This window comes from Galeopterus variegatus, unplaced genomic scaffold (assembly GCF_000696425.1).
Source record: "Galeopterus variegatus unplaced genomic scaffold, G_variegatus-3.0.2 Scaffold10483, whole genome shotgun sequence".
Classification (NCBI taxonomy): domain Eukaryota; kingdom Metazoa; phylum Chordata; class Mammalia; order Dermoptera; family Cynocephalidae; genus Galeopterus; species Galeopterus variegatus.
In genome coordinates, this window is record NW_007736594.1 from 32,633 (window position 1) to 56,519 (window position 23,887).

The 23,887-nt window shown below is 36.1% G+C and overlaps 1 protein-coding gene across 1 annotated transcript in view; it reads right to left on the bottom strand.

Annotated features, from left to right (window-relative positions):
• LOC103610023 (BTB/POZ domain-containing protein 10) overlaps nucleotides 1-23,887 on the bottom strand; it is a gene marked incomplete at its 3' end in the record, with an annotated part of 47,546 nt that overhangs the window by 22,372 nt on the left and 1,287 nt on the right. The window contains exon 2 of the mRNA XM_008594263.1: nucleotides 3,574-3,731. Coding sequence (XP_008592485.1) covers nucleotides 3,574-3,674 — 101 coding nt within the window. The remainder of the gene's footprint in view (nucleotides 1-3,573; nucleotides 3,732-23,887) is intronic.

Consider the following 23,887-nt stretch of genomic DNA (forward strand, 5'->3'; position numbering starts at 1 on the left):
ATAGCTACCAACCCCCTCTACATAGTTATTAACTGTATAACTACTTACACAGAAACAAAGTTCAGTAATTTACACTACCTAATTCATTTGTATCCATCTGCAGAGAGATCATACACACCCTGAAAGTCCATCCATGTCCAGACTAGCTTCTCTGTTAGGTCTTGTCTTTTATATCACAGAGTGTTACACATACCAAATCTACATTTGAAAGAAAGTTAAGAAAAGTACCGTAAAGTTGTATTAGATAGAACAGAAACTATAAGGCAATGACCACCAAACACTCAAATGTCAATGGTAAGCAGAAATAAGATAGTAACTACTATTGTTACTTTTATAAGTAGAAAAATTTATTTTTATTCTAACCAGTAGGGAAAAAAATCAAAAGTAAAAGACTAAAAATATCAGTCTATTCCAAAATATAAATAGAACAAAACAAAACACAAATTTTTAAGTAAGATGACTTTTAGATTACCTACAAAAATTGAACCAATAAAGAAAAGTATATTATTTCTTTACTTCTTATAAATTTAAATCCCCAATTCTGTTTGAGGTGGCAATGTGCCCAGTTCAAAAACTATATTTCTCAGTGTCCCTGATACAGAGATGGCCATATAGCAGGGGTCTAGCCAATGATTTATAAGAAGATATCTGCTGGGAATTTCTGAGAAATTTAATTTCCTGATATAAATGAAGTCCTTTCTCATTCTCCGCTGCTCCCTTCCTCCTCCTTCTTGTCTAGAAGGTGGACTTGATGGCCAGAGCTACAATATCCACCTTGTGATCATGAGGGGAAAGTTTCTTATTCCAAGAAAATCAGAGATTTTTGACCCTAATATCCTTAAGACACTAAACACACATCGGCCCCTGCCTGCACTTCTATGTACAAGAAAAATAAACCCAACACTTAAGCCAGTATTTAACCTGTTTTTTTCACTCAAACATCCTTAAATAAAATACACAAGACTCAAAAAAGAGATGAGAGTAGGCAGAGGCACAGATGAAATATAATTAGCCATGAATTGGTAACTTGAAGCTGGTTGATGGGTAGCAGGGGTTCATTATACCTGCTGTATTTTGCATGTATCAAAGTAAGTTATTTAAAATTTGAAAAGGAATAAGAAACTTGTTTATAAATCCTAGCTCTGCCATTTACAAGTTGGATGACCTTGAGCAATTTTACTAATTTCATTTTTTCATCTACCAAATGGGAACATTAATACTATCTACAGAGCTCTACCTTCAGATCCAGTCAAGGTCAGCTCCTGAAGGTCCCTGCCAGAAATGTCCTCCATCTACTTAATACTCTAATCATCCAAGGATTACCTCAAGTCTCATTTTCACCTACTCAAGCTGATAATGATTCCTTCTCTGAGCTCTTATTTTTCAACTCAGTACCACAGTTTAAATGCCCTGTAGTCCTCTAGTTGTTCCATATGTGGATATTAAAGCATTTCATAACAATATCCTGACACACTTTTGCAAATCTCTCCTGAACTGAGGGTAGGTTCTCAATAATGCTTCCTGACTGTTAGATTTTAAAGCCTCTCAGCCAATTAATTTACTATCAATTCAAAAAATAACCATTTCGGGCCGGCCAGGTGGCACACTGCTACAGTGCGCCGCTTGGGAGTGCAGCGGCGCTCCCGCTGAGGGTTCGGATCCCACATACAGACCGGTTCCCGCTCACTGGCTGAGCGAGGTGCGGGCGCAGCACCGAGGGTTGCGATCCCGTTGCCGGTCCCGGTCCGGTACGGGCGCGACACTGAGGGTTGCGATCCATTGCCGGACACAAAAAAAGACAAAAAGGAAAAAAATAAATTAAATAAAATAACCATTTGTAAGAAGTCAAGCCATACTTTAAGTGTCCTAAGTTATGCATTCCTAAGCACATAAGAACAAGAAATATCTAAAAGTTCTTCCTTCCACAGGTTTTCTATGAATGAGGCTAAAATAAACTCAAAGGATTTCTTGGTCTTTCCACTAAAACAAAACAAAACAAAAAAAAACAACCAAAAAACCCCCACTTATTAGTATTTATTTTCTATTTCACTTTAATATTTTTCATTCAAATAACCCTAAATACTGCTACAGTCTACCTGAAAACAGCACCAAAAAGTTCTTGATGCTACAGCTATCAAGAAGAGCTATGGCATTCATTACTGAAATGAAACAACAGCAATGAGAAAAGTACTATTAGTTTTTATAAAATTTTCCCCCTGTATGTGTATAGCTTTTATAAAGCAAATGATGACTTATTTTCACCTTTGTCACCTCTTCATTATGTAATGCAGTATTGTACATCAGCAGAAAAATATCAAGAACTAGGAAGGATAATATATAATTTACCTGAAAAATATATATATACAACAGTGTAGATATAATATAGCTCCACACTTAATGTGATAAAACCAATACCTTTTTAATCTCAAAGACGAGATAATTATCCATTAAGTAGAGAAAAAGAACTAGAGCCCCAGTTGAAGGACACTGACATACATAGATACTTACACACATACACGCACACGCAAAATGAACAAAACAAAACAAAAAACATTCATACCATTTGGTATGTCCTTAAAAATTAGTAAATTCAATTTAACGTTTAACATTTTAGATCACATCACATTAAAAGTTCATGATAAAGGAGAACATCTTGTGAGGAGACTTAAAAAGTACCAGTTACTCCTATTTTCTGGCTATAGCATATGCACATAGTTTTAAAGTACCTGAACTATTTCTTTAAAATTACAAAAAGAATTTCATATTATGGTACTTAAGGAAGCTGGTATTCATTATCAGTGATCATGAGAATTTTACATTCAAGTAAGTTAAATATTCAATAACATCCCCTAAGTAACATTCATAAAGCAAAATCCTCTATGAAAACATGCTTTACATACCTGTAATATGTGAAGTTTATGAGCTGTCAATGAATACCTTAAATTATCAGACCACAAAGTATTTTAAGTGAGGTATTCCTCATTAAGTCTCACAGCACAAAATGAAAATTTTAAAAACAATATATAGATGAGCTGAAACTTATTAAATGAATTTCATTTCATGCATCAAACTTTAAATGAACCAGTAGAGTCATTTCAGAAAGATTAATTTTCTATTAGCATCAAGATGACAACACAATATACATTCACATAGTTAAAAATGTATGAAGGTATACATTGACATAAACCTATAAATTATCCTGTGTAATCTAAACACACATGTATTTAGAGCACGAAATAAATTCCTATTAGAGAGTTTTAAATACAAAGAGCTAAACTGTCTTGCCAGAATTCCCAAATAAGTCAATTATAGCATGTACTCATGGAGTCAACTAAGGAGATTTTAACGTTATTTAGAGACAGCAATAAATATCCAACTACATACCAATATAAAAAAATTAAAAGGGAAGAAATGTTTCTCTTAAAGTTATTTAAGGAGAAATACAAACATTCATAATATTTTGTAAACCCGTCCCCATCCTCTGTTAGGACTCGCCATAATCAAATGCAGTAGTAGTCTTTATAATTAGTTTTAGCAGAGCTTTGATATGTGAAATACATATTTTCTACCTACCTTGAATGTTTATAAAGTTTACGAGGTCTACTATGCAATTTCCGATCCCAGTTCTCTGGATCACTGGAGTTACTGTCATAGGGATGAGGCCGTCCTGCCATCCCACTTCAAGCTTCCTCACACTACTGCTCTGAAAGCACACATGTAGAACCCATAACCTACATAAAAGAGTAGTGTTGACCTTTAAATCTATTCCATGTAGAATAAAATAGTCATAAAATTTTATTTACTTGACATTTATTGTGACTTTTTAAAAGTGATAAATAGATTATAAAATATTAAACACACAAAATGCCACAAATCAGATTAAAATAAATACCAGAAGTCTTTTTAGGTACTTTCACTTGATTTGTCTATTAAATTTGCTACTCCTATGAAAGAGATAATGTACTATTTATATTTAATAAATATACTTCAACAACTGCCATCTAGGTAACTCATGTTTCCAAACATCAATATAGTACCAAAAAAGCAGAAACCACAGAATGATTCTTTTAGACAAAACTGCACTTAGAACACATTTCTTAATTAGTAAAAAACTTTAAGATGTTTAACAAAGCATCTAGTAAGAACAAATAATGTTATTTCTTTAATCAAGTTAAAAATCCTCAACAGAAATTAATTTTTGCTCAAAAATAAATTATGACAACATCCTGATGTTTCCTTACAGTGCAATTACCACAAAAATGTTTTATCAGGGCCGGCCCGGTGGCGCACTGGATAGTGCGCCGCTTGGGAAGCACGGCAGCGCTCCCGCCCGAGGGTTCGGATCCCACATACAGACCGGTTCCCGCTCACTGGCTGAGCGAGGCGTGGGAGCAACACCGAGGGTTGCAATCCCATTGCCGGTCCCCGGTCCGGTACGGGGGCAACACTGAGGGTTGCGATCCGTTGCCAGACACGGAAAAAAGACAAAAAAAAAAAAAAAATGTTTTATCAGTACTATTCATATACTTTGTAAGCCTTTGACTGTTATTTCTACTATAGTCATAAGGAATGATAAGAAAACTCACTTAACAACAGCTTTACAGAATATCTGAACTAAACACTTTTATTAAAGTACATTCACCATCCAATTTAATCTTCACAATCACCTTGTAAGGTAAGCATTATAATCCCCACATACAGAATAGAAAACAGCGTCACAATTTTAGTAACTTTCCCAAAGGTCACAATGCTAATACACGGCAGGATTATAAAGAGCAATGAGAATTTACTATAGGGAATAAAGTCTTGATCTTGAAAAATGCTCAGACTGGAGTATTTGTTTGGAAATAAATCAGATTTGACTTTTAGAGATTGCAAACACCAAAGAGAACCCAAAGGAGGTTAACAATTTGAACAAAGTTATAAAAACTGAACTAGAACCCAGGTTTCCTGACACTCGCTCTGTATACAGTATGTTTTCCTAATCAATCCTATTTAAATCAGTGAACATGTTTTCATATCAAGCCACAAAAAAGTAAAGAATGTTCAAATGAAAGCTATCAAAAAGTCAACTGAAAAATCATATTCACATTTCATTTGTCAATAAAACCCTGTATCACCACATGAAAGATTTCTCCCTACCCCTCACACTCCCAAAAGTCATAGTATACTAAAAACAATTGAAATTCAAGTGGAGATACTTGGGGAAAATATTCCTCTTAGCCTACACATGCTAGTATATTTTTAAATTTTATCAATAAGCTATGGACATAACTGTAAATGGTTAAAAAGCAACTGACACACATTATTTACTGTTCTGTAATGTCTAATGATCTCTTCAGTTTTAACCATCATTGTGCCATACTCGGTGACATCGCATTTGTCTGATTTCTTTTGTTCATTCATTCATTCAAGCACTTACTGAGCACCTACTGCAATACGCCAAGCAATTTACAAGTTGTTAAAGCAAGTCATTGTTCCTGTGCTCAAATACTTCATCCTAGTAAAGGAAAAAAAAAAAAAAAGACTCCTCTCATGGTTCCATGTCCACTTCCTCCTGCATCTCTATGCAACCTGTAGCACCCCTACTCAGGTTCTTGCATAATTACCCCACACTTCATCTCCATTAAATCTTGGTGTTCTGGGGCCGGCCCGGTGGCGCACTGCTACAGTGCGCCGCTTGGGAGCGCGGCGGCGCTCCCGCCGAGGGTTCGGATCCCACATACAGACCAGCCGCTCACTGGCTGAGCGAGGTGCAGGCGCAACACCGAGGGTTGTGATCCCGTTGCCAGACACGAAAAAAAAGACAAAAAGGAAAAAAAAAAAAAAATCTTGGTGTTCTTTAGGATTCCATCTCCCAGGTCCCGGGAAACAGCACACAAAAATGAAATGAGGATCAAATCTTTAAGAACATCAGAATTTATACAGTACATAAAATCTGTTTTCATTATTGTTATCTGAATTCTTCAATAGGCACCCCAAATTCAACAAAGCCAGTCTCATCACCTTGGCCTCCCAGATCATCGAGGGTCACCTCTATTTACATCTCTCAATTCCCATATCAAATCTACTTCAAAATTTTCTTGGCTCTTTCTTTCCCTTTTCATTCATAAGGCTGCTGCCTTCATTTAAACCTTTATCATCTATCAATAAGCTTTTTTTTTGTCCTTTTTGAGACCGGCTGCACCGCGCTCAGCCAGTGAGCGCTGTGAGCGCACCGGTCATCCCTATATAGGATCCGAACCCGCCACAGGAGCGCTGCTGCGCTCCCAGTGCCGCACTCTCCCAAGTGCGCCACGGGCTCGGCCCTATCAATAAGCTTTTGACACAAGATCCAGGGTTCAATCCCTTGTACTGGCCAGTGGGGGGTGGGGGAGGGAAGCCTTTTGGCTGATTTCCTTACCACCATTCAATTCCATACTGGCTCTCCTATAATCAGAACTATCTTCCTAAAAACTTAAAAATTTCTTACCATAAAAAGTTCCTTCAAAATCTGGTACTCGAATCCCCCAAGTCTATTTCATATTAGGCAACTAAAGTTTATTATTGTTTGGATTTTGTAATCATCAAAAAATAATTCCAAAAGAAAGGGGAAAAAAAAGAGAAGAAACAATCACATTAATACATTGAACTTTCAGAAGCAGAGAACAGAACTGATGGTTACCAGAGATAGGAAAGGAGTAGAGGAGCTGAGGAGAAATCGGTTAATGGATACAAGAATGATTACATTTTGTAATGATGATTATGCTAATGATCCTCATTTGATCATCACGAATTGTACACAGATACCAATAGTCAACTCTATACCCCACAAATCCATGTATAATCAACAATTCTTTCGATTAAAAAAAAATTACTGGACTAGTGGAAACAAAGTTCCTAGAGAATATCTCATTTTTCATCGCTATTTTTAGGCATGATAGAAATAATTTAAATTCGAGATAATCTAGAAATCATCTGTACAGCGACTGGGACCAGTGAGTCTGTTGGTTAGAAACATGTGTTTGGGAGACTGCCAAAGGTCAACTGAGAAAAAGGTGATTCAATTACCTCCCCTCTCTCAGACATTACTATCTAAAAAGCTAGGGGTGGGAGGACATGGTAATGACAGAATCTTTAGGACTACAGTAACATAAGAAATAAGTGTTCCCTGGGACACTATTTTCAGATAGAATTAATTAATGGCAATGACTCATAGAAAGATTTTTTAAAAAGTACTAAGACCACTTATTATATTCTCACTATATATCAATGTTCTAGGAAGTATATACACTTTCTCCTATTTAAAGCTTGAAACAAACCTATATTATTGTCCTGTTTCATATATGAGAAAATCTTAGAACTAAGATAAAACCCCAGTCTAACAGAAAGCCCATGTTCTTTCCAATGTACCAAGCTAGGTATCTAGAAATTGACACTTTTGCTCATTACCAACAGACGTCTTTTTTAAACCTCAGCCATCTTGTGCCTTTGTCTATCCTACTGAGATCTCACTCTGTTTTCTGTTGCTACCTGAAAATGGGTACAGTCATGCTAGTTATCCGCGAGGGGTTGGTTCCAGCATCCCACATGGATACCAAAATCCGTGGATGCTTAAGTCCCTTATATAAAATGATGTAGTATTTGCATATAACATATGCACATCCTCCTGTATACTTTAAATCCTCTCCACGCATGTCACCAGCACCAGGCAAGGGCCCTCGTACTGAGCCATCCCAGAACAGAAGGCAGAAGGGCAAGAGGATGCATGGGAAAGAGGAAGCATAAGAGGCCAGGCTTGCTTTTATAAAAACTCACTCTTGCAATAACTGACCCACTCCCACGAAAACTACATTAATCTGAGCCCTCATAAGCCAATCACCTTTTCTTAGGACCCACCTCCCAAAAATATTGCACTGGGGATTAAGTTTCCAACATGTGAATTTCAAGGGACACATTCAAAACATAGGACACTCTAACTAGTGTCATTACACAAGAGCTTTTTTCTATTAATATGAAATTATTTTTATCTCAAACTTTGCAAACAAAGACCTGATAGATAAGATAGGGAGAACAATGACAGCAGAAACACATAGTGATCCCAGGACCAGGAACCAAGAGTTGCCTTCATTCAGCTGGATAGAAAGCCAAATATCCAGAAATGTGGGTGTAAAGACTAACCAAGAGGTAGCCAAGAAAACACCTGAGCCAGCTAGATGTCCTAAAGTAACCTTCCCTATGTGGAAAGGAACAAAGGAAGGAGTGCCCCTAGAGCAAAAGAATCACTTGTAATTGTCAGACAAATGAGCAAACACCTGAATCTTCACACAGTTAATTCTTTTTTTTTTTTGTCTTTTGTCTTTTTCCGTGTCCGGCAACGGATCGCAACCCTCAGCGTTGCCCCCGTACCGGACCAGGGACCGGCAACGGGATTGCAACCCTCGGTGTCGCTCCCGTGCCTCGCTCAGCCAGTGAGCGGGAACCGGTCTGTATGTGGGATCCAAACCCTCGGGCGGGAGTGCCGCTGCGCTTCCCAAGCGGCGCACTTATCCAGTGCGCCACCGGGCCGGCCCCCACACAGTTAATTCTGTTGTAACTAAACAGAAAGCCTTCAGAGGGGCCTAGATGGAGGAAGAATTCTGAAGGACTGGAAATATGAAGATCATTTGATAAGCCTTCATCCTCAGGAATAAAGGAGCCATTGTACCACCTGGAAAAGCAGAAAATATATGATATGGGTATAAACACCATGAAAGCTTTGAAAAATTTCTAGAAAATGTTTATAATTTCCTCATGATTGCTAATCCATTCTAAATTTCCCACTGAATGTTAAAAAAACCTCCATAAATTAATTGATAAGGAACTGAACGGCAATTTACAGGGACATCAAGAACTGCAGGAGCTTGAGGGACTAAATAACTACCACAGATAATCATGAAGGACAAAGAATAGGCAAAAGCAACTTCCAAAAGAAAGGAAATCAGAGGGATGAAAAGGAAATTCTTGGAAATGCAGCCAGGTGAAATGATCATGCAAGCCTCCAGCAGCAAACAATTATTTAAATCTGGATAAACTATTAAAAACTATTTAAAAGTACTGAAAAGTGTCCAAAAACAGTAGTGAGAGAAGAGTTTAACTCTTGAAAACCTACAAATGGAAGGGACAGAATTGTGGGTTCATTTCGAAGATTTTTGCTGTGTGCCCTCCCCATCCCTTACAAACATGTTGAAGGAAACCAGGCAGCCACACAGGTCAAAGTGACAGAGAAAACTTCAGGGCTGGAAGTGCAGGTGGAAATTTAAGGTGGACTCGCTGGGTATCAAAGAACCACAGAGGTGATACCCAAAATCTAAGCATGAAATCTTCCCAAATTCCTGGCTGACAGCTGAATTACACATGCATGGGGTTTGGGAGTGGAGGGCAGGTAGCCGAGCAAAAATGCAGACAGAGACCATAGAGGAATGGACCCTTGAAAGCCCCATGACATGAGATCTCTGAGTTTGATGCTTTTTTAATGGAATGTATTCCCCACCCATATACAGCTCAAACAGCAGAAAGCTGACACCCTTACTGATTGGGGTATCAGAGGACAGAGACCACCACTGGCAGATGAGCTGGATATTAAGAGGGAATTCCCAGAAGTAAAGGACCCACACAGAGGGTGAACTCCAAAATCTGAGTATAATATGTGCCCAAATTCTTGGCTGACTACCAAATCACATAGGTGGAGGAGTGCCTTCCCTCTACCCTGCCCCCCAGGAGACCAAGCTAAAAAATAAGTCTCTGGAAAAAGTAAGAACTGAGTACAGACAGCAGTTGCTATACACTGCAGGGAAACAAGTTTGCAGTTTGAGTCCAGGCAAGTTAATAGTCACTAGAACAACTTACATACATACATAAACACATACATTCCTCATAAGAACAGTTCAATGTTTCAACCAAAATTTATGAGACATGAAAAGAAATAAGACAATAAAAGGCAGTCACAACAAAAAACAACTCTAAGTACTAGAAACCTACTCAAAACCTTCAAAGCCCCTATTAATTCAAACAATTAAAGGAAAGCATAACCAAAGAACTAAAAGAAGAAAACAGTCTTGATGACTGACAAAGCATCTCAGTAGGGAGGTGAAAACTATCAAAAGAAATGGAAATTCAGCTCTAACTGAAAAGAACAATGACTAAATAAAAAATTAGATAGGTGCAACAGCAGATGGAGATGACAAAAAAAAAAAAAAATCAGGCAACTTGGAAAATAGATCAATAGAAATTACCCAATCCATAGGATAGAGAGCTACAAAGACTGAAGAAAATTAAACAGAGCTGCAGAGACATGTGGACAGCATCTAATAGTACAACACACAAGTAAATGGAGTTATTACTGATACACACAACAACATGGATGAATCTTAAAAGCATTCTATAAGTGAAAGATAACAGATTCAAAAGTTATATACCACATGATTTCATTTCCATGACAATTCTTGAAAAGACAAAACTATAGGGTCAGAGAAGAGATCAGCCAGGGGTGAGGGCTGGAGTGACTACACAACGACAGCACAAGGTAATTTTTCCAAGTGATGGAACTATTTTGTATCTTGACTGTGGTGGTGGTGGTGGTTACACAACTGTAGGCTTTTGTCAAAACTCATAGAACTGTACATCAAAAAGAAAGAATTTTATTGCATTTAAACTTTAAAAGTAAAAAGAAAAAATCAGTAGTGATGTTTAATTAACACTTATAAGCATCAAACGTATTAGCATGGCATAATTAAACCACTTTTTGATCAAAACCTCCAAATCACACTGCCTCATTACCAACCTAAGCATACTTAATCAATAGTCATCCTCCCACTGCCACAAACATAATATAAACTTTTGATAAGGAAAAGTGGTGAGAACTTTTCCACTCCTGTCACAATAGCAAGTGACTAAAAGTTTCTAGAATCAGAAAAAAAACTTGTTGTACGACTTTGTAAAAGCTTCTTAACCTTCAAGACCCCAAATTCCTTAAATGTGAAAGGAAGAAAATAACACAACTCATTATCATTATTTAATATGTTACTACTATAACCACCAATCAAGTAACAATAAAATTGTTAGACAGGACACATTATATAACACAGTGCCAAACACATTGCTGACTTTCTCCAGTAGGTTACCCAATACAAATTTTGTGTAATATTTCACTAGTTCATTCATGATTTTCTATTTGTCTTTTGAGGTCACAGAAGACAATGAAAATCTCTATTTAGCTGCTCAACATTTATTGAGCACCTATAACGTGCTAGATGGTTGGAATAAAAAAAAAATGAATATAATATCATCCGTGTCCTTGTTTTTTTTTTTTTTTAATAAAAAAAAAGCAAAAATAATAACAACACATGGGACACTTATTAGGAGTAGGGCTCCAATTCATTTTGAGTTTTCCTAATTTCTCCAGAGTACACCTAACCCTCCCCTGTTATTCTTAACATCAAAAACGTCCTAAACTTTTACAGGATCATCAAAGAGTCATGCACTTTGGACACAATCACTAGTAACAGCTTTGGGAGCTAAATCAAAATGTTATATCATTGCTACAATAACTATGATTAAAAAAGAATTATTTAATTGTTAGTATTAAAGTAAACTATAATCTCTGGAAGAACAGACCAATCATCCTAGTTTCTAACCTCTGTGAAAATTCCTTCAGTTATTTTTATAAGAATATAATTGCTGGGCCGGCCCGGTGGCGCACAGCTACAGTGCACCGCTTGGGAAGCGTGGTGGCGCTCCTGCCGAGGGTTCGGATCCCACATACAGACCGGTTCCCGCTCACTGGCTGAGCGAGGTGCGGGCGCAACACTGAGGGTTGCGATCACCGTTGCCGGTCCCGGTCCGGTACGGGCGCGACACTGAGGGTTGCGATCCGTTGCCGGACACAAAAAAAGACAAAAAGGAAAAAAAAAAAAAGAATATAATTGCTGTGTCCCAGGAGCTTAAATGTTTAAAACTTTTCTCTCTTTTGGACATAACAGCCTTCTTGCTGTGTAACAAATTACCACAAACCCAGTGACTTAAAACAACATACAGATACTATCTCTGTTTCTATGGGTCAGGAATCTGGCCTGGCTTAGCTGGGTCTTCTACAAAGCTACAATCAAGATGTCAACCAGGATAAGGTCCTCATTTGGAGGCTCCAATGGGGAAGGATCCACTTCCAAGGTCATTTACTTTGTAACAATTCATTTCCTTAAAACAGTAGGACTGAAAGCGAACAAGAGAGAGATAGTAAGTGAGATAGTAAGTCGGCTGGCAAAATGGACTCATGTAATGTAAAGTAATCACGGAATTAACATCTTATCACCTTTGCCTATTCTTTGGCTAGCAGAAAGTCAAGATTCTGTTCACACACAAGGGGAGGGTATTATTCAAAGGCATAAACAACAGGAAGCAGGGATCATGAGAACCACCTTAGAGTATGTCTGCCATATTGCCCAATACATTGTACGTATGTATTACACTAAAAGTTTAAGATTCTGCCCAACCCTTTTAATTATATATAGCACTATACCGACACACACATACACACAAAATGAATACATCTCTTTTCTCTCTCTGAAATGATATATAATACTATTTGTCACAGTAAAAATCTGGAACCAATCTAAATGTTCATCAAAAGTGAATTGGTTAAAAATCTGCAAAATATATCATGCATCCAGTAAAAATGAAATGGACATATAGATAGATATATACTGATAAGGAAAATATTCCAAAATGTATTGCTAACCTAAAAAGCAAGGTAGAGATATGCATTATGGACTCCCACATTTATACACACACACATACAAACACACTCATTGTGCTCGTATATGTTAAGATAATGTCTAGAAATATCACATAATACTATGACAAGCTTCCTCTGAGGAAATGCTGGAATGAGGGGACTTACTTTTCATTGTATCCCCTCATATTATTTGAATTTTTCTATATATTGTTTTCATAATGATAATATTGAAGGTCTCTATAATAAAGTATTTGGAGGTGGCATTGTTATAGAAATTTTCTTCCTTGTTTAATTTTATTGCTTAAATGTAGTTTTGTATTTTGCGGGGGAGGGTTGCTTAAATATAGTCAATACATATGCATTGGTACAATGTTTCTGCCACATGTTGCCCATTAGACTGTAAGATCCTTGAGGACAAGATCAAAGTATGATTCATGTTTGTATCCCCATAGCTTAGTACAACTTGTACATAAGCTTTTACAGAATGTTTTAATTAGCAAAATTAAATGAAAGAAACTGAAGTACATTTAACATAACCCACCAGTGCAGAGGAAATACAAATTACAAAGATTTGTAGGTTGTCTTTAAATTCTGATTATTTGGGCCAGCCCGGTGGTGCACTGCTACAGTGCGCCGCTTGAGAGCACGGCGGCGCTCCCGCCGAGGGGTCGGATCCCACATACAGACCGGCCGCTCACTGGCTGAGCGAGGTGCGGGCGCAACACCGAGGGTTGCGATCCCATTGCTGGTCCCGGTCCGGTACGGGTGCGACACTGAGGGTTGCGATCCGTTGCCGGTCACGAAAAAAGACAAAAAGGGGAAAAATAAATAAATAAATAAAAATAGAAATAAATAAATAAATTCTGATTATTTTGTTTTAAAAGAATATTATCATATAACTATACCCACATTTTAGTTATGGCAAAGAGCACCAACCATATGACTCTCACTCTCAAATGAGGAAAAATTATAACAATTCAATTTCAAATGCTCTCAGGAAATACATATCAAGAAAGTGGGGATAAAGGAAAGAAAGTATAACATCCCTGGAAATATTTTTCAAGATATTATCAAACAAGCCCTAAGCTTCCCCAAAATACTCCTCAAAGATACCTGTTTAAAATTCTTTCAATTGTCAAGGTTTGTCCTTTTCTGATTTGTTGCAGTTATAAGGTAACTTAGCTGAGAATTTTATTCAGAATATTTTAATGTTAGATTATATTTTACTGACTTTTATGTAACTAGTTTTATGATATCAAATTTAATTGATTTATTCTTTCATTTGAAATCTATTTATTGAGTATTTAGTACTTTTTCAGGCATTCTGGTAACTGCTAGGGACACTCTAACAAAGAGATTTAATAAAACTGCATGAAATGTCCATTGAAAGTAGGGTCTGTTGTCTATTAAAGGGCCATATCTAATCCACCAAAATGTAAGACTTCCAAAGTCAACTCATATTCAGCCCTTGATCTTCCAGAGGTGATTTAGATATATAATCTTTGTGTTAATTGATGGTCAGTTTTATAGAATTTCTTTTCAAATTTTACTGACTTCTTTCTCAATCAAGGCATTAGTACTTCAAGAAATGTTTCATTCATTTGTTTTCTTCCCCATCTCAAACAGCTCAATAAATGTTTGAAAAATCTTTCCATATCTTAAGCATTTACAGAGTACCTACATTACATGATGAGCACTGTGAATAACCAGAAACTGTTTATAGTGCTAAGTTCATAAAACTCACTAAAAGGCATATGATTTGTTAAATACTCTAAAGAAATATTTTAATGTTTTGCTTTCTGTGCTTATGACCCTAATTTTTCCTTTTCTAGTAGGATGAAATAGTACTGGCTTCAAAACAAGAAACATTTCAGTCAATGCAAAGCACCTTGACATAAGATTATCTAATATAGGAAAGCTCTTGTAAGCTGATGAAGTGCCTAAAAAAGAGAGATTACATCCATCTCCCAAGAAGCAACACCCTTTAAGCAGTCAGATTCTTAAACAATATTTTCTTGTTTTCCCTCCATGATGCTTTTTTGTGTTATATTTTTTCATGTAAACTTCTTTATGCTCCTCCATTTTGACATATTCATTATTACCTTTACCTTCCATTTCTTTTAGATTTTTGCTTGTCTGTCATCAAGTCAATAGGCTAGAAAGGCTCTAAATATGATCCAAGTTCTAGACTGCAATGCTGTCCAATGCACTGTCTAAAAAGTAGCCACTAGCCACATTTAGCTGTTAAACACTTGAAATGTGGCTACTACAACTGAGGAAATGAATTTTTAATTTCCCATTTTATTTAACTTAAGTTTAAGTAGCCACGTGTGGCTGGTAGCTATATATTTGCCAGCATAATTAGATGCAGAATATCAGAACCTTCTCCACCACAGAAGTTATTTTTCCTCTAAATGTTTCATTTTAAGGAATCTAAAGTCTGCCCTGAGACAAGATACTTGCTCACAAAAAAACACTTTACACATCTTTGTATCTTAGTATTACAGGTAATGTTCCATTTTAATAAAATAAAAAGTGTTTTCTTATATTCAAAGATCTTTGAATTAAGGCTTACTTCAATAACTAAAAGCCTGTGGTACATGAACAGACAAACCAACCAACAGAATAGAATAAAAGGTCCAGAAATAGACCCCTAAAACATAAAGAAATGTGACATATGATAAAGTGGTATCTCAAATTACTTGAGGCAATGACAGACACGAAAAGACAGTGTTGGTACAACTGTATAAACACTTGGGAAACATGAAATCAAATCCACATCTCACACTACATACTAGGGTATACTCCAAATGAATCAACTATCTAAATGTAAAAATTGAAATCATAAAAATACTAGAAAAAAACTGGGTGATTTCTCTTACAACCTGGAAGGAGGAAAAGCCAGTATTTGACTAAGTATAAACAAACACCTTTGCATTGCAAAAAGCACCAGAAACAACAAACAAAAATTTAAAAACATATATTTTTGCCTCATATTACAAATGGCTAATTCCATAGTATATAACGAGCTTTTTAAAAAGAAAAAGACAACTCACTGCCCCACCCCCCAAATAGAGAAGGCACAAAAGAAATGGGAAATTCTCAGAAAAATAAGGGCAAATGGCCTTAAATATATAAAAATATATTCAACCTCACTCATAAGAGAAATGCAAATTAACACTTACAATTTTGACCATACATTCTGTTGGTAAAGCTGTGGAGAAAAATTCTCTATACTCTCATACACTGCTAATAAAAAGTACAAATGATATAACCCCTGTGGAGAGGAATTTTATAATATCCAGCAATATTACACATACATTTACCAGTCTCACCTCCAAAAATCTACCCTGAAGACACAACTCCACAAATACTCTACAAAATACTCAAAAACATATTCACTGTGGCATTTTCATAATGGCAAAAGACTGAAAACAATCTGAATATGCATCAAAAGGGGCTAACTAAATAAACTAAATACATCCACACAACAGAATACTATGCAAGCATCAAAAGGAATAAGAAAAATCTCCATGTAACTCATACAGATTAATGTTCAAGATACATCGTCAGGTGGAACAAAAAAACAGGTGCAGAACAAGTAGTATACAGCTTGCTACCTTTTATGACATAAACGGAAAATAAAATACATATATACATAAACACAAATATATATTGATTTGTTTCTTTTTGCAAAAAGAACACTAGAAGAATAAATAAGATGCTAATAAAAATGGTTATCTGTAGTAGCAGGGTGGGGCTGGGGTGAAGGCAACAGAGACGTAAGCAAGACTTGTGAGTACTCTTTTTATATAATTTTGATATTTGAACCACATAATGATTTACATATTCTAAATAAATAAATAAAACTAAAAGGCCTACTACTACCATGTTCTAAATTGCGCCATTTTATGGTTCTTTGATTTGCTTTAAAGGAAACAGTAGATGTATACTACATGCGTAACTGGAGATTTAATAGCAATGAAAAGGGTTTGCCACGTCACTCAAATTCACCATTCACCACCTATACTTCATTTGGAATAGGAAGCAATGACCAATAGGTATCAGCAGGGATTTCTTAAGAATAAGGTCAAGGCATACCACAAGACTGGTGGTAGATTTAGAGATGTGCTTCAGGACTAAGTGAACTATAACAAAATATTTGATAAGATTTTTCAGGCAGATGAAAGCACATGGGCTTGATGCTAGCAAGTACTTCAGGAGACCTTTAATAATAAATTGGATTTTCACATATATTATCTATACTAATCTGAATAGCCGTCCTACAAGACACAAAGTATGATCCCTTTTTAAAAACTGAGAAACTGGCTTAAAGGGATTATGTTACACTTGCCTTATCATCACATAACCAATAAATAAGCAAAGACACAGATACACACACATCTCTACCAGTCAAACTGTTTTTTCCACCATATTATATTATTTCTCAAATTTAATACACAGCCCATCAAAATGCTATACACAGAAAAGGCAAAGTGCGAGTGGTAACATTTCAAACTACTGAGAGAAAAATAGATGATAGGTAAGATTCTAAAACATTAATTGGTTAACTGTTTGAGGAGAAGATACTTTTATTCCTAACATCTTATAGCCCCCAAATTCCAGACTGCTAAAAAGTTCAAAGTAGAGCATAAAACCATAAAAAGTCAAGAAGAAAATATATAGGTGAATATTTATCTGATTCTCAGAAGAGAAGGAACTGCTAAGCTTCAAGTTAAAGAAAAACACCCTCAAGCCAGACTGTTAGTATAAGAAACAGGAATGTGCAGCCAGCCACCTTATACTAACATTTTCAATAAAGATTACTGAAAACTTCATTAAGGATTAGAATTAGGACTGCAGATCAGCTTTCAAGAAGCACTAGATTAGATCACATAAAAATTTAAATGGCAAACTATAAAAATATTACAATTCAAAATGTAAATCCTCATATTTACAAATCCATATTTAAAACTCTGAACACTATAATGGAAAAATGGGCAAAGTTCATAAACTAGCAATTTATAAAAGGAGTACTAATGGCCAAACGAGGGGAAAAGAAGAAACATTCCACCTCATTAGTAATACAAAAACCCAAGTTAAATCTGAGATATTTAACCTATCAGAGGTTTGTTTTACTGATAACCAGTGATGGCTGAAGTATTGGGAAAATGGGTACTCAAGCTTGTGAGAATATAAATTGTTAAACTTAGAGGATATCATATACTTTCACACAAGAACTCTTTCAAAAAATTATCCTAAGAAATACGTTTATCAATTACTTATAGTGCACAAGAGAGAGAAATAAAGAAACTGAATTTCAAACAGTAGAGAACTGATTTAAATATAATATAGTATATTCTCGCAGTGTTGAGGAATATAATGACATGGAAAACAGTTCTCAATAAATTCTTAAGTGAAAACAGTAGATTATAAGATAAATAACAAACTCATATAACAAAATGTTGATTTTTAAATCTAGGTTTAAGTGTCTTATTTGAATTCTCTTTCTATCTCTCAAAATAAAAATTTTAAGTTATTACTTACAGAATGATCCCAATTTTGAGTGTGTGTAATATGTATGTACGTACATATATATAGAAGGGCACTTCAAAAAGTTTGTGGAAAAATAGAATTAAGAGATGATAAGATTCTTTCCATGAATTTTCGGAAGTACCCTTGTATTTGTGACTGGAAGCAACTATCATTGGGTCATGGGATTATGGTGCCATTTTCTTCTTTGCCCTTTTGCTAAATGTCCCAAATTGCACACAATGTACATTACCCTTATATTCAGAAAGAAATTACTCCAAAGAAATTTATTTTTTGAGAAATTTTTCAAAGTACTAATTGTAAAACGATTTCAAAATTAACAACCATTCAAGGCTACTGTCAAATAACATCATTCACTAGTGAAGCAAAGATGATCAAAGATGTCATACCACTTTTCTTTTAAAATATAGCACTTTTTCCCTTTCTTAATATGTTTTGAGTTCAAATAACATACAGCTGTATATAAGTACATTTATAAATAATGCACAACTACAACAGTATTATGTATATAGTACATATATACAAAAAATGAAAGAAGGTTACAGTAAAAAATAAATATAAGTAGAAGTTCTACTGTTTACCTCATAGGGCACAATGAACAAATTTTTCATACACCCCCAGAAGTACATGCAATCCACTAGGGGGGTTACTGGAATAAACCACTCAGAATCAGGAGACTTGGGGATCTGTATTTTAGTCTCACACTTACTACTAGCAGTCAATACCTTTTATGAAAATCAGTTAAGAGGTTTGATCTGTGCTTCAGTTTCCTCTTCCAAAGCTTAAAGTTTTAATGATTTTAAAGTAGTTTCTGGGGCTGGCCAGTTAGCTCACTTGGAAGAGCCTGGTGCTGGTAACAACACCAAGGTCATGGGTTTGGATCCCTGTACAGGCCTGCCACAAAGTAAATAAATAAATAAAGTACTTTCAGTATTATGGTTTTCTAATCCCACTAGTCTCTAAGAACTAAATATTCTCTTTTAAAATAGAAACTCAGGCACTCTGGAAAATTCAACAGGAAAGAAACAAGAGTGTGCCACAGTTAACATTTTAGAGGAAGTTACAATCTTCTTTAGGAAAATTCTAAATGAACAAATGAAGAGCTGAAAGGAGCGCAGACTGTATTGTTTGCTTTTCTAGACATGAGAAAAATCAAAGTCAAGCTTGCACTGCATAAATCTTCTTTAGGAAAATTCTAAATGAACAAATGAAGAGCTGAAAGGAGCACAGACTGTATTGTTTGCTTTTCTAGACATGAGAAAAATCAAAGTCAAGCTTGCACTGCATAAAACAAACTGCCCTGAGTGGAATAATTACCTCTAAAATAATTCAGCATTATTTGTATGCCCATCTGAAAATCAGAAAATCATAAAAAACATTTGTTGCATAATTTTGCACCTGAGAGTATTTCTCAGGTATCTTGAGCTTTAAAATGCATTTTTTATTTTTTTGTCTTTTTATTTTTTTGTCTTTTTCCGTGTCCGGCAACGGATCGCAACCCTCAGTGTTGCCCCCGTACTGGACCGGGGACCGGCAACGGGATCGCAACCCTCGGTGTTGCCCCCGCGCCTCGCTCAGCCAGTGAGCGGGAACCGGTCTGTATGTGGGATCCGAACCCTCGGGCGGGAGAGCCGCCGCGCTTCCCAAGCGGCGCACTATCCAGTGCGCCACCAGGCCGGCCCTAAAATGTATTTTAAAGCGGACATTTAATGTAGTCTACAGTTAGAAAATTCAGAATAATTTTCTACTCATCTCCTAGAAGCAATAATAGTCAAAGATCTTAAAGGGAAATAATCCACATTAATAAAAATAAAAAAAAATTTTTAGAAGTAGATAACAGTATCCCAATAGATGATCTTTAAAAAGCCATACCATCTCTCTCTTCAATCTACTCTTTCTTCCCTTTTGTCTACTTTTCTACCTGGCATTCAAATTACATAGAATACTAGGTATCAGGGCCAGCCCGGTGGCGCACTGCTACAGTGCACCGCTTGGGAGTGTGGTGGCGCTCCCGCCAAGGGTTCGGATCCCACATACAGACTGGTTCCCGCTCACTGGCTGAGCGAGGCACGGGAGCAACACCGAGGGTTGCGATACCGTTGCTGGTCCTGGTCCGGTCCGGGGGCAACACTGAGGGTTGCGATCCGTTGCCGGACACGGAAAAAGACCAAAAGACAAAAAAAAAAAACACCCCTGATACCACATATAGAACTGTATGTCTATCAGAGAAAAAAAAATAAACTTTAAAGCTTCCAGAGCAAAAGAAGAAAACATTTACTGAGAACAAGAATCAGATTGACATTAGACTTCTCAATAGCAACATTAGAAGCAAGAAGGTAATGAAGTAATATTTTTAAAGCATTGAAAGAATAGAAGTTTGAACCTAGAATTAAGTATATCAAATTGTCATTTAAACGTGAGGACATAATAAAATATTCTTAGGCATTCAGTGCTTTAGAGGGCTTGATGAAAAACAAGAAAGGGAGCTTCCTATTGTTCAATGCTTACTGTAATAAATTTTAAAAAGAGCAAAAAAAATCTTTGTAATTTTCAGTGGAAGAGTCATATTTCCAAGGCTGTAAATAGTTATTTGAATTTGATCCCTCCAAATGAGACAGCCAAATGTGAACATAAATTTAACTGATGGATGTCAAGACCACTGGGAGAGGGGAGAAGAGGAAATAATGCCAAGATGATATTTTCTGAGCATATACACAAAACAAAGTACTAACAACTCATATTCATACAACATTTTACTATTTACATGGCACTTTTAATAATATTTTATTTCCTCTCATCCTTAAATCCCTGACAATTGTGTTCTATATACATTTTTCATGTGAGGAAACAAAGGCTCAGAGAATTTAAGTAACTTTAATATCACAGAGCTAACAGGGGGCTTTAAACTCAAATTTAAATGATTTCAAATAAGGCATTCTAAGCAGAAAAGTATGATTACAACATACAATGACCTTTGGGGCTGGCCAGTTAGTTCACCTGGTTAGAGCACCACTTTGTAACACTGAAGCCCATCAAGGGTTTGGATCCCTGTACCAGCCAGCCGCCAAAGAGGGGGAAAAAAAAAAAGCGAACCTAAATATCCTTAGAAAAGTATTATTCATAGTTTCTAATCAAATACTTCAGTGATTCACTATGACAGACTCTCAATTCCAGCTAAATGCTAAATGTCAATTTCAGTTTGTGACCAAATACCAATAGATCATTTCAACTATGAAGATAAAAATAAGTACCATGTAATCAGATACCTTACATTCATTTTTAAACAGAATTAATATAATTAAACTATTAACAGGGTGAAGAAAGTTACTTTTATTGGCAAAGATATCTTACAATCTTCAGAATTCTACTGTGACGTAAGGTCACATATTTGACATAAAATCTCTCCTCTTTATGTTCAACTTTCTACTATTTCAAATACTCAGCTCACTGTATCACCATTGCCTACAACTAACAGTTACCAACCTCTTAATCCTCTCCTAGAGAGCATTTCCTTGAACTCTGCTTGCTCACCTTCCATCTCTGAGTTTTAGATTGCTACCTTCTTAGTGAGGTAAATGTCAGTTTCAAAGATCCGAAAGTAAACCAGAGCAACCCATATTGGGGAAACACAACATTAGCATGAATCCTAATAAAGATTCTATTAAAGAGTGTGGGAAATTTTAATATTCTTCCTCTATTAATGAAAATCTGTACCTCTTTCCCCTTTTCAGTTCAGAACCAACAAGAACAAAATAAAGGAGTCACATGAATGAGGATAAAAACATAACTTAAACTAATGGCTAAAAAAGCTTATTACATTGATTGTAAATTAAGCATACCCCGTTAGAACTGTAAGTGTTCATTTCCTTCTCCCTCATAGGAGTCCAATCCGGTCAGATAAGCTACCATACAGATGAATCTCTATTACTAAGAACTGGTTCTAAAGATAGAACCAGAAGACACAGAGCAAAAGTATACTCCATACCTTCTCCCAGCCTCACCTAATCCTTCTTTGGAAAGGTATCACAGGGGATTGGAAAAAGGGGGGAAGTTACTTCCAAGAGACAACATCCTACTTTATGAGTCACAGTAGAAACATGGGGAGAGGAAACTGATGGTTCCCCTTTCAACAAGCACAATCTCTACAAATACAAAACAAATCCCTCAGAAATGTTTTTAAAACTCTCAAAGAGCAACACCTCATAAACGGAATACATATCTCCTCCTCTTTCATCTCCTATTCCACAGAGAAGCAGGATTTGATGAAGAAGGTATTAGCTGGCTTGACCCGAGAAAACAAGACTAAAATGAAGAAAATCAAGTCTACAAACTCCCGAAGCAGTCCTGATTAAAAACTACTATTCTATGTAGTCTTTGAATGAGTTATGATAAATTTAGTTATAAAAGGCAGACCTCTTTTTAAAACTGCACAATAAACAAAAGGGTACTTACTATTTCCTCTTCCTTTTCAAAACTCTCTCCCTCACCTAACCTCCTCTCTGACCCTTACCTCCAGTGAGGACCCTTACTTTGCCTTCCATATGCCTAAGAACCACTTCTTAGATCTGACATCTAAAACTCGCGTTCCCCACAGCCCAACTAGGGATGAATCAGATTATGTGATTAAAGTACTTCACATTAATGGGAAAATGAGGTTTAATCCACAAGGTGCGATTCTACAAGTGTCATTATGCTCTACCATGTATAGAGCACTAAGTTTAAAAATATTGAAGAAAAGAATCAAAGTACTTATCCCTTTTACAAGAAAAACTAATTAACCCAAACCAACCTTTTAATAGACAATGTAGGGAAGAGGTACAATATTACCTGCTTCACATCACATTTTCTCCATCCCATTTTTTTCCATCCCATTGCCAAACCCCTCCAACCCTCCATCTGCCAGGAAATAAAATCCAAGATATCTATTTCTTCCAGTAAAAGTCAATACCTGGGAAGACGATGTGGGATGGCATAGCAAACAATAAACATTCAAATCCGCAGATGGACTGTACAGTGTCTCCTGGATTAAATTTTACATAGTAGCTACAAGTGCAATAGAGTTTCTAAATAAATCGATTTCCCTATAAAAATACCTATAAATCAGCTTTGCTCGGAATTCTTGAGTTATTAAACCATAAATACGAAGAGGTTTTTTCTTCAGTCATTTCCACAGTTAAAATATTAATAGTAAGTACCAGTTCAGTTTGTTCCACTGTATTTAAAAGCTATTGAACCACTGGTTTCAATTAGACTTGATATTTTTCCCAAATACTCCTAAAGTTTGAAATTCCAAACTAATTAGCACACTTGCTTTAAACCTTTTTTTTTTTTCCAGTTGTAAAATTTATTAATTCTGACGTATAACAGAGCTCCTGAACTGGAGAGCAGAACAAGTTCATCTGAAAGTATTTTTAGGAGTGAGAAAAAAAGTAAAAGAACTCAAATCATTGTTGAGATACTAAAAGCTCTACTGTTTGAACACTATATTTACTCTGTGGTTTCTCACAACACTCCATGCTACAGAACCTCCCTTCCTACTTTCTCTGTATGTATAATTCTCCTCATACATTATTTTTATCAGTC